The sequence below is a fragment of the Agelaius phoeniceus genome, chromosome 6 (assembly GCF_051311805.1).
Source record: "Agelaius phoeniceus isolate bAgePho1 chromosome 6, bAgePho1.hap1, whole genome shotgun sequence".
Classification (NCBI taxonomy): Eukaryota; Metazoa; Chordata; class Aves; order Passeriformes; family Icteridae; genus Agelaius; species Agelaius phoeniceus.
In genome coordinates, this window is record NC_135270.1 from 6,266,072 (window position 1) to 6,280,933 (window position 14,862).

The 14,862-nt window shown below is 38.2% G+C and overlaps 1 protein-coding gene across 4 annotated transcripts in view; it reads left to right on the plus strand.

The window, feature by feature from the left end:
* The window catches only part of HIPK3 (homeodomain interacting protein kinase 3), a 69,314-nt gene that overhangs the window by 35,866 nt on the left and 18,586 nt on the right, over nt 1-14,862 (plus strand). For all 4 annotated transcript variants that reach the window (XM_077179541.1, XM_077179542.1, XM_054635064.2 and 1 more), the window contains exons 3-4: nt 11,002-11,125; nt 14,087-14,206. In XM_077179541.1, the coding sequence (XP_077035656.1) occupies nt 11,002-11,125; nt 14,087-14,206 (244 nt within the window). The remainder of the gene's footprint in view (nt 1-11,001; nt 11,126-14,086; nt 14,207-14,862) is intronic.

Here is a 14,862-nt window from a genome sequence, read left to right on the forward strand (position 1 = left end):
AAATGAAATGACAGTTGTGTTCTTGAAATAACTATTGCTGTTATTTTTTAAAGTCCAGGAAATGTTTATTGCCCCTCACATTTTTCCAGCAGAACCTTGTGGGGGCCTTGTGAAATTCTGTGTAATTCTTTCTCAGCACTCTGAGAAGAGCAGGCAGTGAAGAAAACTTCCCTTTCATTTTCCTCTCGGAGACAAAAGTTCTTCAGCCCCAGCTCAGGGCACTGAGCAGTCCTTGTGCTTCAGCCCAATTTGAGCAGTAGCTCCTCTGTAAATGAGGGGAATGTTCCTTGTCTGTTTGATCCTTGTTGCTTCTGTTATTATTGTCAACAAGTGTGCCTTTTCCTAACATGAGTGTCTGCTATATTGGGAACAGAATGAAGTTTTTAGCCATAACTAATGAGCTACTTGTAATTATTAGTGTCCTGGACCAGACTCAAAGGGTTCACTCAGATGAAAGGCTCCCATTATTATCCATTTATTATCTAGATCTCAATTTTATCTTTTTTTTTTCTTTAAACTGCATTACCTGTTTTTAACTTCCATTTGCTCACAGCAACATTTTAACATTCAGCACGATTAAAAAGAATTCTCAGTATAATCTGGTTACCCTGATTTCTTCCTCTAGTGTGGTGGTAGAGGGTCTGGGGTTTAATATTAGATATCAGGCAAGAACTGCTTTAAAAATATCACGTTTATGAGAAGAAGAAATGGAAAAAAATCCCTACCCAATGTTTTGATGTTTGGGTAGATCCATTTTTGAATGTAAATTTATTTCAAAAATCTTTGCAAAGCAGGGCTTGCAGGAATGCTGGGGCCCTTTGCTGTGGTCACATTCCTGTTGTAGCACGCTGGCAGGTCTGATGTGACATCAATTCTGAATGTAATAGATACATAGTTAAGCAGTTTATTTTGGGATCCAAAACTCTTCTAAGAATAGCCAGGCTCTCCTTTCAACGGGAAAGGACAAATAAACTAAAATGGAATAATAGGGAAGGAAAAATAGGGGAAACAAGCATTTAGGAGAACAATTAAAGAGGGTTTTTATAGGGTTCAAGGCTGGGGTGAAACATTTGGAGGGACCATTGCAGCTGAATTCTTTCAGCAGGCTGTGGAGTAATGGGATGGGCTGGAAGGCTGAACAGTCTAGCCTACCAAAATAGACTTGTGTAGTTTTCCTATTAGCACTCCATAGGTTAAATTCATCAGGGAGGGGAAAAAATAACATCTACAGGATTTTTTTAGCTCTGTCAGGACATTACCAGGTGATTTTTTGTCGTGCCCCAAAGCTGAGTTGCTGCTGTGTTTCCCCATGGATGTGTCAGTGGGATTGCTAAGCCATGGGTAGGGATGAGACTTGTTCTGATGGTGTCATGTTTACACCACAGGTCTAATCATAGAAATTTGTATGGGAAAAACTCAGCCAGTCAGCCACTGAGTTCACTTGCCAGAGCATAAATAACTGCAGCAGAATTCCAATTAAAATTAAGGTTGTTAAGTGCTGGTGTGTACTGTGTGTTGGGTGTGCTTTTCTGCAGTGTTCTGTGGAAGTTACAGATTCCCACAGGACATTGAGCCAGACATGTATGGGTATTAATACAACAGAACATTTAGTGACTAGAAACATTTAAAAATATTTTTATTCACCAAAAGGTCTCTACCAGTGTAACCTTGAGAAAACAGATTTAATTTCACGTGTGTGTTAATTCATCTGCCCCAGTTGTTGCTCTGTAGGTTTTCTGTAATAACTTTATTTTTTCTTACTATTCTTTTTAATTTTTTGTGTTTCATTTTGCAGCTGGCATAGGTACTAAGTGTCTAGATAACATTTTATATAGGGGAGTATCCACAGGGAAATGGATTCTGGTGTTCCATTTATGTAGTGAACAGGACATGAACTTCCAATGTGAAGCTGTGGCATCAATACATGACATTTTGCAAGACACTACTGATTAAATTGTATGTACTTAGAATATTTGAATTCTAAATGATCACATTGCTTTTAATTGTTAATAGATATTTTTTAACAAATGCTAGCTTCTCCTACAAGTCTGTTGCTTGTCTTTCAAAATTAAACAGTTTTAACAAGCCTACCATATCTGTTTATTCTGATGTCATGTTGTCAGTGTTGAATCTTGATTTGACAATGTATTTATAATCTAGTGTCACTACATAAATTATCTGTAATGAAAATATAGATTTTTTTCTAAGATGACAATTTTTTTAAAACTTTTTTTCACTTTTTTGGTAAGCTTTCTATAACTTAAAATTTGAAGTCAGAATTTATCAGTCTGAGTTGCAAAATTTCACCAGAACACAACTTTGCATCACCAAGATGGGCAGGTATCAGCAGTTTAAAAAATCCTTTTCACAATGGACAAGGATGTGGGCAGATTTTCTTAACTCTCTGCAGTATTTTTGGGATGTGTTCATCTCCAGTGCAGAATTGCTGTGCAACAGCTTTGTGCTGGAAAATGATTTCAAATAGTTCAGTGGTTTCATGGAGAGTTCATGGTTTCATTTCAAGCTCAGAGCCCATGAGCTCTTGGGCTGAGCTTGTTGCCCTGTGTTGGAGAGCAAATTCTGTTACAAGGTTTGCTCAAGAATCAAAGAAATTTTCCTTTGTGTTTTCAGGTTAGACTTTTCTTTTTCTTTGGTGTTGGGGATATTTTTGTGTGAGTTATTTTGGGGGTTTTTTTTGGGGGGGGGGGGGTGGTTTGGTTGGTTTTTTTATGTTTTATTTTGGCTTTTTGGTTTGTATTTTTAATAGCTGCCTAAAATAAAGTAATATGTTATGATACAGTTGATTTCTTGATACGAGAGCAACATCCTTGTGTTTTTTGTGTTTTCTTTTTTTTTTTTTTTTTTTTTTTTTACATGAACTATGCCAGTAACAGAGATGCTCATGCTAATCAGTCATATTAGAAAATAATTCCTCTTTCTACTGCTGGGTTTTTTTACAGCAGGCTCTGTCTGCTTGCTTCTTTAGCACCACCATACCTTTGTACCCTGAGCCCAGTTGTAGGACTGTTGTCATCAAGGGCTAAAACACAAAAAGCCTTTGCAGAAAACTGATTTACAAGGCCTTGGCATTCTTGACAAGGATGCTTAAAGCAAATATTGCTGTGCTTTTTACTCTTTTATAGGAACTCTCAACCTGTTCTTCAGCTGATGTGTTTGAGCACTGCAAGTCCATAGGGTTAAGAAATTGTAATTCCCACAGAATCAACAATAACAAAGTAAAGTAGGGAGGGAATTAAACTCTGACATGTCTGAGCTATGAGGCCTTGAAACATCCCACGCTGTGCTCTTCTCTTGTCCTCCTCCAGAGCTGGAAATGTGTGTTTGATCCTCTCCTTGGGTGGAGGTCAGCTCCTGGCTGCCAGCAGCCCCACAGCCCCTTGAGCTTGCCTTGACTGCAATCTCTGTTCCAGACAAGATCATTTCAAGTCTGGTTTTCTTCAGAAATAATCTGGACAATTGAGCAGCTCATCTCAGAGCTTTGATTTGTACAAAAGCTCTGTGTGAGATTTTGGGTGTTCTCCTCTTCTGGGCAGAGGCAATGTCTGTGTGACCATCTCAGGGAAGGATAAAGCGCTTGCAGGGTGGTCCCACAGTTAGGAGTAAATCCTCCATCCACACAAACAGTATTGTCCAAATTCAGTTCTTGGTAAGTAACCTCATTTGACACTTAAAATATTGGCACTGCTATCTAAAATGTATTAAATAGCAGGCTTTATTTATCAATAAAGCATCTGAAGAGTTTATATCTACACCATTTTGTTCATTCTGTTGCTGCATCAGTATCTACTTTGCTTAATTTTCATGTAATTCAAAAACTGCTTAACCTATCAAGTGTATAAATAAACCACTCGGTAAGTCTTTTCTAGGAAAATCAAAATCATGAAAAGGCAGAAGCATAAACATCTGGTTTTAATAAAATCAACTCCTCCTTTCACAAGAGATAGTGGATAATTAGAAAAGAGCCTGCTGAAATCACTTGTTTTATTCTTATCTGAATAAATCAGAGGAATAACTAAATTATTATCTTCAGTATTTTTGGTACGTGGTTCGAGAAAGTATATTAGCTTGTGCTTGCTCTTTCAAAACAAAATTTTTTTCAGTATCAGGAAAAAGATCAGGATAATTTATGTTTTTTTTTATTATTTGAGGAAATTTCCTAGGATTTAATTTTTTGTCTCATTTAATTTCTTGATGAATTTTCTTTTCCCTGTTCAGTTATGAGCCTTAAGTTGCCTTAAGGCTCATAACTGAAACTAAAATGAGCCTTAATTCTTAACAAAGATTTTTTTTGCAGCGATTGCTTCTTTTTTTAAGTAGTCACATACATAGGCTGCTTTCTATATAAGAGTTTTAAATCCTTCTCTAGGGCAGATCAGGGTTCAAAGTTAAACTGGCAGCTGCATGTCAGTCTTGTATGTTATATATCTCTCTCTCTATATATATATAGATAGATAGAGATCTCACTGGGAGGCTCTGAGGGGAATTAGGTCTTTTCTAGCTGTTGAGCATGCATAGTCCCATGAAAATGTTTTATTAGGCAAAAATGAGGTTTTTCTGTAGAAAAACTAATCCTGTGGCCATAGGATTTTACGGGAGGTACAGAGACTGATTTGCCTTTGTCTTCACTACCACTTCCCATGCACCAAACCTTTTAAGAGGAGGAATGATTCTAGGAATGAGGGGGTAACTTCCCATATCAGCTTGAACGTAATTATTCTCACTGTATTTTAAAGTATATGCCTTGAATTGCAGAGGGTGGTGGAATTGAGCCTTTGCTGCTACCTCAAAGACAAAGATACCCCTATCCAGCTTAGCTAACATTTCCTGAGTCTGTCTGAGCACTTATAGTTTTGATTTCCAAGTCCTCTTACATTTTTAGAATTTAAAAAATACCCCCCATCAGAGTCTGCTGCTTATGTACTTCCTAATGCCTAATCATGGAAGAGTTAAAAGAAGCCTACAAAATTATAGATTTATATTCACACTACTACAAAAGCCAGGAGTGTGAATATAAATCTATAATTCAGTTTTTGATTTTTGATTTGCAGCAGTTTTCCTTCCAAAGAATGGGGAGGAAGGCTCGTTGTCTGGCATGGTGTACCATACTTGCACTTCTAAGATCAAATATATGTCAGCACATGACACTGCCAATCTGCCTCTGACATCTCAGTGCACTTAAAAGCAAGAGACAATAAATTCAACCATAAAAGTGTTCATAGGAAGTGCAGTTGAGTGGGTTTTTAAAATGTGTAGCACAACTATTTTAAAGACACCTATAAATAATGTTGATAAAATTCTTATTTTAACAAAATGACATTACAAGTAACAATTATTCTGACCCTGAGGAAGATTGTCAAGACTACAAGGTTGTACAGAAGCTTGTAGTTTGTGTCAAGGGATTTGCTTGGATAACTCATATATTTGTGCAAGAATAGTGATTTTAATATGTAGGAAATGTACGTTCTCAGATCAGCAGTCTATGTATCCTAGTCTTTTGTTGCTGCAGAAAATTTACTGTAGCACGAGGTTGCACTTCAGTGTCTTCTGATGCAATTTTCTTACAGCTCTACACAGTTGATGGCTGTTCTTGTTCTATGTGGATTCAACCTTTACTTGTGGATATTTTCCTGTCTATCCATTCTTAAATACTCCTAATATTTTTTATCTCAACAGTGACCTGTGATTTCGAGAGTAATTGCAATTCTGGCTTTAAAAATCCACTTCTATGTTTACATCAGCCTTTGTCTCAGAGTGGGTGGGGGATTCCTTGGTCTTCTAGAGTGAGGCAGGGCATTAGAAACACCTGTCTGCTTCTCTTCCCTTATTTATTATATAATTTGAGTAATGCTACTGATCATTCATTCTTCCTTGAAGCTTTATAGTTCTAACCAGGGTTTCTTCTTGTACCCAAATCTCTTCAAGTCTTTAATTTGTATTGTTCTTTTCTGCGTCTTTTCTATTTGATGTATCCTTTTTCAGATGGGGGTGACCAAAACTGAACCCAGAATTCAAAAGTGAACACACACTATTCAAGGTGAGGGAATATCACTAGTTTTATATAAGGCATAATATTTTTTATATGTCTTTGTCCTTTAAAAATAAATACTGATATCCTGATTATTTTTGCTCCCAATTGTAAAATATTCTTCTTGAGTAATCTGTAAAGTTGTCTAGACTTTTCATTGAGAAATTGGTTAATTTATAACATAATTTCTTCTGGATAATTAGTTAATGAATATGGTACATTAATTTTCACTGTGGTTTACTATACACCATGTATGCTCTACTTCCTGTTGTTGTGTTGATGTAATTGCATATTTGAAATTCCTTCTGAAGACCATCACGAATCCACTGTAGAGCCAACTGATCTTTGTATCCTTCATCATTTCCAGGTTTTGTCATTACATGGTTCCTTCCCATTTCATCCTTCAGATTACTGAACTGTACTTGCCTAGGAGTTTTTTCTGGGTGTTGCCACCTTGATTTTGATCCCTCCAGCCAAGAGTCTTTCCTGTGTTCTTGCAGATCTTGAAGAAAGGTTTGCATTCCTTCATGTACGTGGTAAAGACTGGTAGTTGAAGAGAGTGAATTGTACATAAGAAAACTCATCAGAATGCCCACTGCCATCTCTCATTAACTTACTCACTGCATCTGCTCCTTCTCCTAGGCCTCCTTTCTTTAGGAGAAGAATTGTGCATCTCACAACCCATGTGTGGTTATTCCTTTCAGGAGGGATATGTTTGCGTTGTGCTCACGATGGCAGCAGGGGCAAAGACTGCTTTTACTCAGGCTGGTAATCTGGTTTGACTTTAATTCTTGCAAACTGGATTCATTTACATGAGTGGTCCGTACCAGGGCTTTCAACAGGTCATTAATAAAAAAGAAAATTATAAACATCCCAGCCTTTTGATGGCTTCCTTGTATTACTATTTCTTATCATTGTGTTGTGACCAGAGTAGGTAATTAATAGGCATTGTCAGCACAGTGGTAAATAGAGGTAGTAAAGTTTGGTAGTAAAGTTTGAGGGGAGGAAGGCTATTTCTAAACTGCCCACTCTGGAGAGCAGCAGGTAAATAAGGCAGTGCTGCAATCAACAGTTGATACATTGACCCTCCCACACTGCCAAAGAAATAGAAATAAAAATTACTCAATCTTTAGTCTCACTTCCTTGATCTCTGAGGGGGTATGTGTAGTGTGACTGTGTTATAGGACCTTCAGTGGGAACATAGTTGAGAAATTATTCCTGATTCAACTGAATTTTTCATGAAAGTGAAAAAGGGAAGCTGCTGTTGTTATTGTCTTGTGCTGTTCTTCAGTTGTTACTTTGTACAACGTCTGGTGGGTTTTAGCTTTTCCATGTAACTTCTGTTCTAAATTGGATTTCTAACCAACCACTTCTAGGTGATGATCATCTGAAATGGTTTGACTTCTTACAGATTTTTTTTATGACTTATTGTTGTAGTATGGGTAATTCTTGCTCTTCATTCTTTGTTCCCCCAGTGTAAGGGTTGGAAGAAATTTTTTGTTACTATGCTGCAGTTTTGATTTTTTTAGCAAGTTTTTGCTTGGGGTTTGTTTTTATTTTTAAAAATTTTTTTAATCCTCCATCAAGGAACTATCTCATTTTCCTTCAAATTTGTTCATTTTGTTGCTTTATTCCAAGCTGGCTAACATGCTGAAGCTAAACTATTTTATGAAATATTCTGGTCTTTGAACAAGTTAATGGAACAAATTGTGTGATTTCTTTTCTCATAAGCTTGCAAAAAGTTATAGGATAGTATATGTATTTACGGTCTGTGATGTAATAAATGGAAATGTGACTATCCAAACAAGCAGCTGAAACAGGTATTCATTTGTCTTTCATCTTTTTAGATCTTTCTAATTGTAAAGTCTAAGCTGTGCTGTTTTATGATAACGTTTTAAATTAATGTTTAATTAACACTGGCAAGAAGGAAATAGGTGCTTTCTCTCTAAAATCTTGCTTTTAATTTAAGTACATTTAAGTAAGATTCAGTGTCCTTAAGAAGTTTAGAAAATTCTGGTGTTCTCCTTGATGTCTTGGTATGGGATAACAGGTGCTGTTTGCTCAGGTGGAGACTGTGGTGTCTTCTGGTGCTTTGAACATCTTGTGATCTGCAGTAAAAACCAAGCAGGAGTGTGTGTGTGTGTGTGTGTGGTGCTGTGTTGAGAGAGAGAAATACTCTAGTTACACTGTTTTTTGAGTAACCTGATATTAAAGGGACTGTTGGGACATCTGCAGTTCCTACCACTCTCATATCTATGCTTGTAGTTAGGAAAGGGAGTATCTTCCTTTTCAGGTGCATGGTGAAATATTCCTTATAGGAGAAAACAGCTGTGGGTCATCTTAAAAACAAAAATTGAAGAACAATTCTCTCCACTTTAACACTTTTCTCTCCAGCTCTCCAGACAGATTTTAACAAAAACTTTAAAAGAAGGAGAAACAGAAACTTTAAAAGAAGGAGAAGCAGGTGTTTTTGAGCATGACATTAACAAACTTTTGTTTAACAAAAATATTTGAGCTGGTTAAGACCACTCCAAACATAATCAAACTCAGTTACAGTTTTGCTGCAGCTTAATTTGCTGTGAGAGAGTTGCTCCATTTTAAGGATTAGCATGGTAGGTGCCATTGGCCCTGACAGAGCAGCAGCTCTTGATCTTCCTCTCTTCAAGCTGGCCTGAAAATATTTTTTTGTGGAAGGGTGCAGGTAGCTGTGCTCAGGAGCACATTTATTTCCTCTTCTTTCTGGATGGCAGGTCTGGTGTTGGCAAGTGAGGAGCGCTTCTCCTCTCCTGAAATACCTCCCTTTTCCTTTGACTTACTTATTACTGCTTTTCTTTGTGGAAAAACTACCAGATTACTGTATTTTGAAACACAGCAAGTATTCTGTCTTTTTTTTTTTTTTTTGGCATTGTATCTCCCCTCACAGTATCCCTCCTTTGGGATCCTGTCTCTCCACAGGGACAGCCAGACCGACGGACTGCGGCTATTTTTGCACGGCGCACATATTAACCATTGAGTAAACCTAAGAGGTTTTACAGAGCTTATTTTAGCAGAAGCATTTGTTAAAGCCCCTGTATCCATAGGCTGTGTGTATATTCATTAACTATTCAGGGCTGTAACATAATACAACAAAAGGAAGTGTATTTTAGCAGAGATCTGTAACAACCATAGGCAGCCTGGCACCCAGCCAGGGGGAAAGGCAGACTCTTCTCGCTGCTATTTCTGTCTTGTGGCATCCAGAGATGTTGAATTGATTTCTTGGATAATGAAACTAGCTAAGACTTACTGCAGTGTCAGGATCCTGCATTGCAAAAATACATATGTTTGATCCCCAGAAGTTTATTGTAGTCAAATCTTTGGAGGCTGTGGAAAACTGAGCCTCTCCAGTTTCACTGCCAGCATGACAAGATTTAGCCTTCATATAATCACATCCAAAATGGTTTGTGGCAAGGATAGGGAGAACTGAAGTGCCAGCATGAATGGAAAGTATGTAATTATTTAAAAGAATATCCTGTCCTATAGATTCTCTCATCTAAAAAGTGTTGGATTTTCCCTGTGGCAGAAGCCCAAATGGTTTCACTGGTCAGAGATGGGACAGAGCATTGGGAGTCCTTTCCCTGGTGGTGAACATTCACCCTTGGAGCTTGAAGTATGTATGTGTACAGCTTCTACCAACTACCCCTTGTGAAAGGGGATGGAGATGCTTCAGTTCTTGGTCTGCTCTACAGCTACAAGATAGCTTCTCTGTCCCAACATAGCATAAAACCAGGAATTTGTTCCCAATCCAGTACCTGTCATTGATTTAAAGAATATTTTGATAAAGGTAAATGTCAGAGGAGAATGAGATGTGTAGGTATTTACTATGATCAGAGTCTGTTTTGTATGTAGAATGTCAGTAGACTATGTCAGGATGTGCTGAAGCATAAGATATGTGAGCTTTTCCCCAGGTGAGAAATCCCACATTTCCTGGTCAGTTGGATGCTCCTGTTCTGCCCAGCTGCATTGGGAATTACCCTCTTGGTTTTAACCACCTTCCTGCTCTTCTGTGACATGCTGAGCAAACAACAGCTTGTCTACTTTAAAAGTGGATCCCTTCATAGTGTGATGCTTGAAATAATATTTTACATCTCCAGGCGTCTTTCCATGTTAGAATGCAGATATAAATCCATTCTTTTTCCTTTTGTTAATAGCTTGAATGAGCTGGGAGGGAAGGTTTTAAAAGGACAAATACAATGAAAATGGATATTTGTGAAATACTTGAGTTCCATTCCACATGAACAGAGATGTTAAAAGCCCCTTTAGCAGCTGTGTCAATACCAATTTTTCTGGTTCTTGAGTGGAGACATAAATTCAGATAGTGTTGGTTAAATAATTCACATTTGTTTTAGGTGAAAAATAACACCTGCTCTGTTTAGCAAATGCAGTGCTTTCATTTAAATGATTTAAAAATTGATCACATTCAACTGATTTGAGTTCATTAAGGGATTTGCAGTTAGATAATTGAATTGATATTTTAAATAGCTTCAACTGTACTGTACAGTTGAGAAGTATGCAAGTGGATTTTCAGATAAAACTTCTAGTTGGGTTTTTTTTTGAGATGAAAGACTGATGTGTTTGGAATATAGTTACATATAAGACATTGAGTGGACAACTAATTTGAGACATACTGGAGGAATGGGAAAAGTTCTCAATCAGGGATATTCTGTTTTCTAGGCATATCAGTTATTTTCATGTATATAACAAACTGGTATTTGTAGGGAAAAAAACATCTCAGAGCTGCTAAATACTAGCACAGGTTACTTAGATAAATAAAAACGCAATTTCTGATGCTGTGATTTTACTGAAATAATTATCAAGAAACATTGTTTTCTTTAAATTTTTTTGTTTGTCATGTTGGATGTTGAATGAATTGTTCCTTCCCCAAGGAAAAAGTTTCAGTAACCATGTTTGATTTGCAGAGCACCAGAGATCATACTGGGATTGCCGTTTTGTGAAGCCATAGACATGTGGTCGTTAGGGTGTGTGATTGCAGAGCTCTTTCTTGGATGGCCACTGTACCCAGGAGCACTGGAATATGACCAGGTAGTAGAATAAATTTCACAAGCATATGTGCACTTTCTGCAGCTTAAGACTTTCAGATCATTAAATACAGAATTTTTAATGCTAATATCCCCTATTATGTAGCATTTCTTCTAGTCTGTTCAGTGCTTTTAGTTTAGCCTTATTGATTGTCCTAGAAACATAAATCCTGATTCTGATCCAGACTGTATATTGTGCTGCTTTTTTGAATTAAGTTTCCATTTGTCCTCTCCCCTCCATCTTATGAAATAGATGATGATGGAAACCAAAGTTTGCAGCTACCATCACTGCATTATAATCTCTCTTTCATTTGCCATGAACAGGGTTGACTCTGGAATGTCTATTCAGATGTCAGGATTAATTGTGCTCTGAATACTTTCTGATGCTTTCTGGAAATCCAGCAAAGCTCAAGGATTTGAGAGCCTGTACTTCACGAGGAACAAGAATGAACTGTCACAATCATACTGTATCTAGGCAGGGGTAAAGCTTGGAGCTCTTAAAGCTCTGCCCTTGCTTTGTTGGAGTTTTCAGTACTGACACCATGAGCATTAGTGAGCAAACTTAATAAAACTCCATATTGTTTCTCATGAAAGATGTAGAACATTTTTATTTTAAACACTTAGAAGATTATGTGGAATTTGGGAGGAATGTAATCAGCATCCTGAGCATGCCCACCTGGTTTTGAACTTTGCAAGTGAAGCAATCTCTTGAAAACCCCAGAAGGAGCAGCACTGGCTTCTTGCTAAGTTCTAGTCTTTGATTCAGCATTTAGTTCAGAGGATGTTGTTTAGGTTATTCAAGTCCTGCTCATGGAGTGGGCTTTTGGCTTCCTGATAGATCAGACCTACTTTTCTGAAAATCTGTTGGTTAGAACCATTTTCAGGGGATATATTAATTTTGTGTTGATGTTGGTAATGTTTCTATTTCAGTTTCCTTCATTTACACGAATCTCAGCATTTCACATGGGGAAGTGAGCTATGAATGGAATGTGGGTTGATGCGTTGATGCATTTAGAAGACCTTTTTGTAGACTATTGCTGTTAAAATGGAAAATAAAAGAGGAAACATCTAACAACCCATATAATTCACTGTTCTTTTTAAGGATAAAGTGAAGGCATTTTGTTTTTTGGAAAGAATCTATAACATTCTCTCAAAAATTTCCAAAAACACGGCAAGTTTATTTACCTCTTACATATCATTCAAGTTTGCTGGAAGCCTCATCTAGCAACTTGCCTGATCCTCATGTTGGAGAAGTTGTGGTGGAAAAGGGGCTGCAACCTCCTCTGCACCATCAGGAATTGCCTTGTTGTAACTGTGCTCCAGCAGCCCTGCAAAACTTGCTTGGAGAAAATGGATTCAAGGTTTTTCTCAGTATCCATGAGTACAGCAGGAGCAGGAGATGGCTTCCAAGGGAATTCCTGTCCTCCTGCTACGTGGTGTGTGTCACTGAGTAAACAAACAGGCTTTGTGCTGCATTTCCCCCCAGCCAACACACTGGCCCTTGAAAGGGGGCTCTTAGTTCTTCCATTCATTTGTGGTTAGAAGCAGTAACAGCTGTGTTTCTCAGTGGAAAACAGCCCTGTCTTCTGAGCTTTAATGCTCATTAGAAACAGGCACAGGCCCTTAACTGCTGAATTGTTGGATTAATGCACTGGCTTTTCCCCTCTACTTTTTAAGACTCTTTGTTTTCTGAGGACATTATAAATGATCTAGAAACATCTCTGGTCAGATGTTACTCCTTTCTCCCTGAGGATGGGAATTATGGAGGATACTAAACCCCAGAAGCTGTGTTTAGTTCCTCCCCACTTGGGTGTCTCACTTTTCAGCAGAAGCCTCTCAGGTTCCTTTTACTCTTTACTGCCCATCAGTTTTTTTCTCCTCTCAGGTGCTCCCAGCTCTCAAGTCCTCTCTCTTCCATTGACTTTATCTTCTCATCTCTCAATTTCTGATTTGGTGCATTTGGCCACTCTCTCCTTTTGATTTTTTTTCCCTTTCTTCTCTCTTATTTCCTGGCTGCTGCTCCTTTTCCAGGGCCTGGCTTACCCCAGCAGCCCCTGCCCTTCAGAAATTCAGTACCCTCTCCATCCCGACCTGCAGCAAGCTTGGTTTTCAATTATTGCCAATTCTACTTACAATTCCAAGGTGGTTTTTAATTTTGGAAGCAATGCTGCCTCTGGGATAACTCCCCCCTTGTAGAGTGAGTTAACATTGCATGCACAGTAGTTAAAACAAATCATGTTTCAACAGATTTCTGTTGAAGCCTTGAAACTTAATTTTCTAGGCAATCAAATGATCACCAACTATGATAGATAATGCAAAATGCATAGTAAATAATCTAAAATAAATGCATTTTGATAATTTCAGACCAAGGTTTCTTTCAGGCATAAAGCCAGTCCATTCAGTAGCAGATTTTCTTGGACAACAACACTACCTTTTGCTGCCTGGAGCTTGTACAGACACTCCCTTTCCACATGGAATGTTTCCTTGAAATGCAGGTGTGTCAGATGTGTAAAAGACTGATACACTGGAAACAGCAAATGGGAAGGATTTTTATCTAGTTACATAATGAGAACAGGCCAAAAAAAAAATGGAAATTCTGTAAGCAAACAAAGCACTCCTACTGATTTTCCTGTTTAGAATTAAAAAAATACATTTAAGGATTTGAGTGGGTTGAGGAGGTAATGACAGCCACTCTCCCCAGCTCCTCATTGCTGTGAACCAACCTCAAAAGCTTGCTTATGTAGGTCACCTGAGAGGTTTGTTTGTGTGTGGATTTCTCTAGAGATGGAGAGAGCAGTGCCAAGTGCTCAGGGTTAGGCTTCTCCCCTCTGTAAGATGTAGCTATGGATCTCTGAGCGTGGTTCATTGTCATTTCTCAAATGAAATTACAAGTTTTTAACTGTATGGGGATCACATTTTGAAAACAAGAGGTAAATGCTTTTCCCTGTTCTGTTTTTTTCCTCAGATTCGTTACATTTCACAGACTCAAGGTTTGCCAGGAGAGCAGTTGTTAAGCATGGGAACGAAAACTGCAAGATTTTTCTGTAGAGAAACAGATGCACCATATTCTAGTTGGAGATTAAAGGTAAACAGTGTAATGTAGCAAAAACCAGCACAATATTCTGTGAGAAGAGAAAGGAGAGAAGCCAAGATTCACTACAAGACCATTACATCCCTGGTGCATCTCCTGGGGTTTTTAGTAGCTCCTGCTCTTTATCCCTTCCATTCTTTCTGTCCCCCAAGGTGCAGCTGCCAGGCTGTGCTGTGGCCAGTTGGGGAATTCAAATTAAGCCTTTTATCTCCAGAGGTGCTAAATGAATGGTTTGTTTTCTTCTCTTTTTTGCTCTGTTACTGCTTTTCACTTCATGTAAGGAATTTGTCTCTGAGGCTCGCACTGCTCTCACAACATTTGTCCAGAACTGGCTTCAGGATCAGAAGTTCCTAGGAGAAAAAGGAAATTAAGAAATAACATGGCTGTGTACAGCTCATTTCTTTGAGATCTTCTGCTAAAACAGCCTTTGTTGGCTGAAAGCTGCAATACAGTGAGCACAGACAAAGTTAAAATAAAATGTACTTTTGTGTTCTGCACACCTTGCTTCTCTCTAAGCAACATTATTGCACTGCGGCCATAAGCAGAGCCTTTGCTTCCCACGCAAATAATTTACTTTTGTTAAAACTTGTGTTTCTCCATGGCCCAGCTTCCCTGGGTTTCCAGAGGGCTCAGGCAGCAGTTGGGGCTGA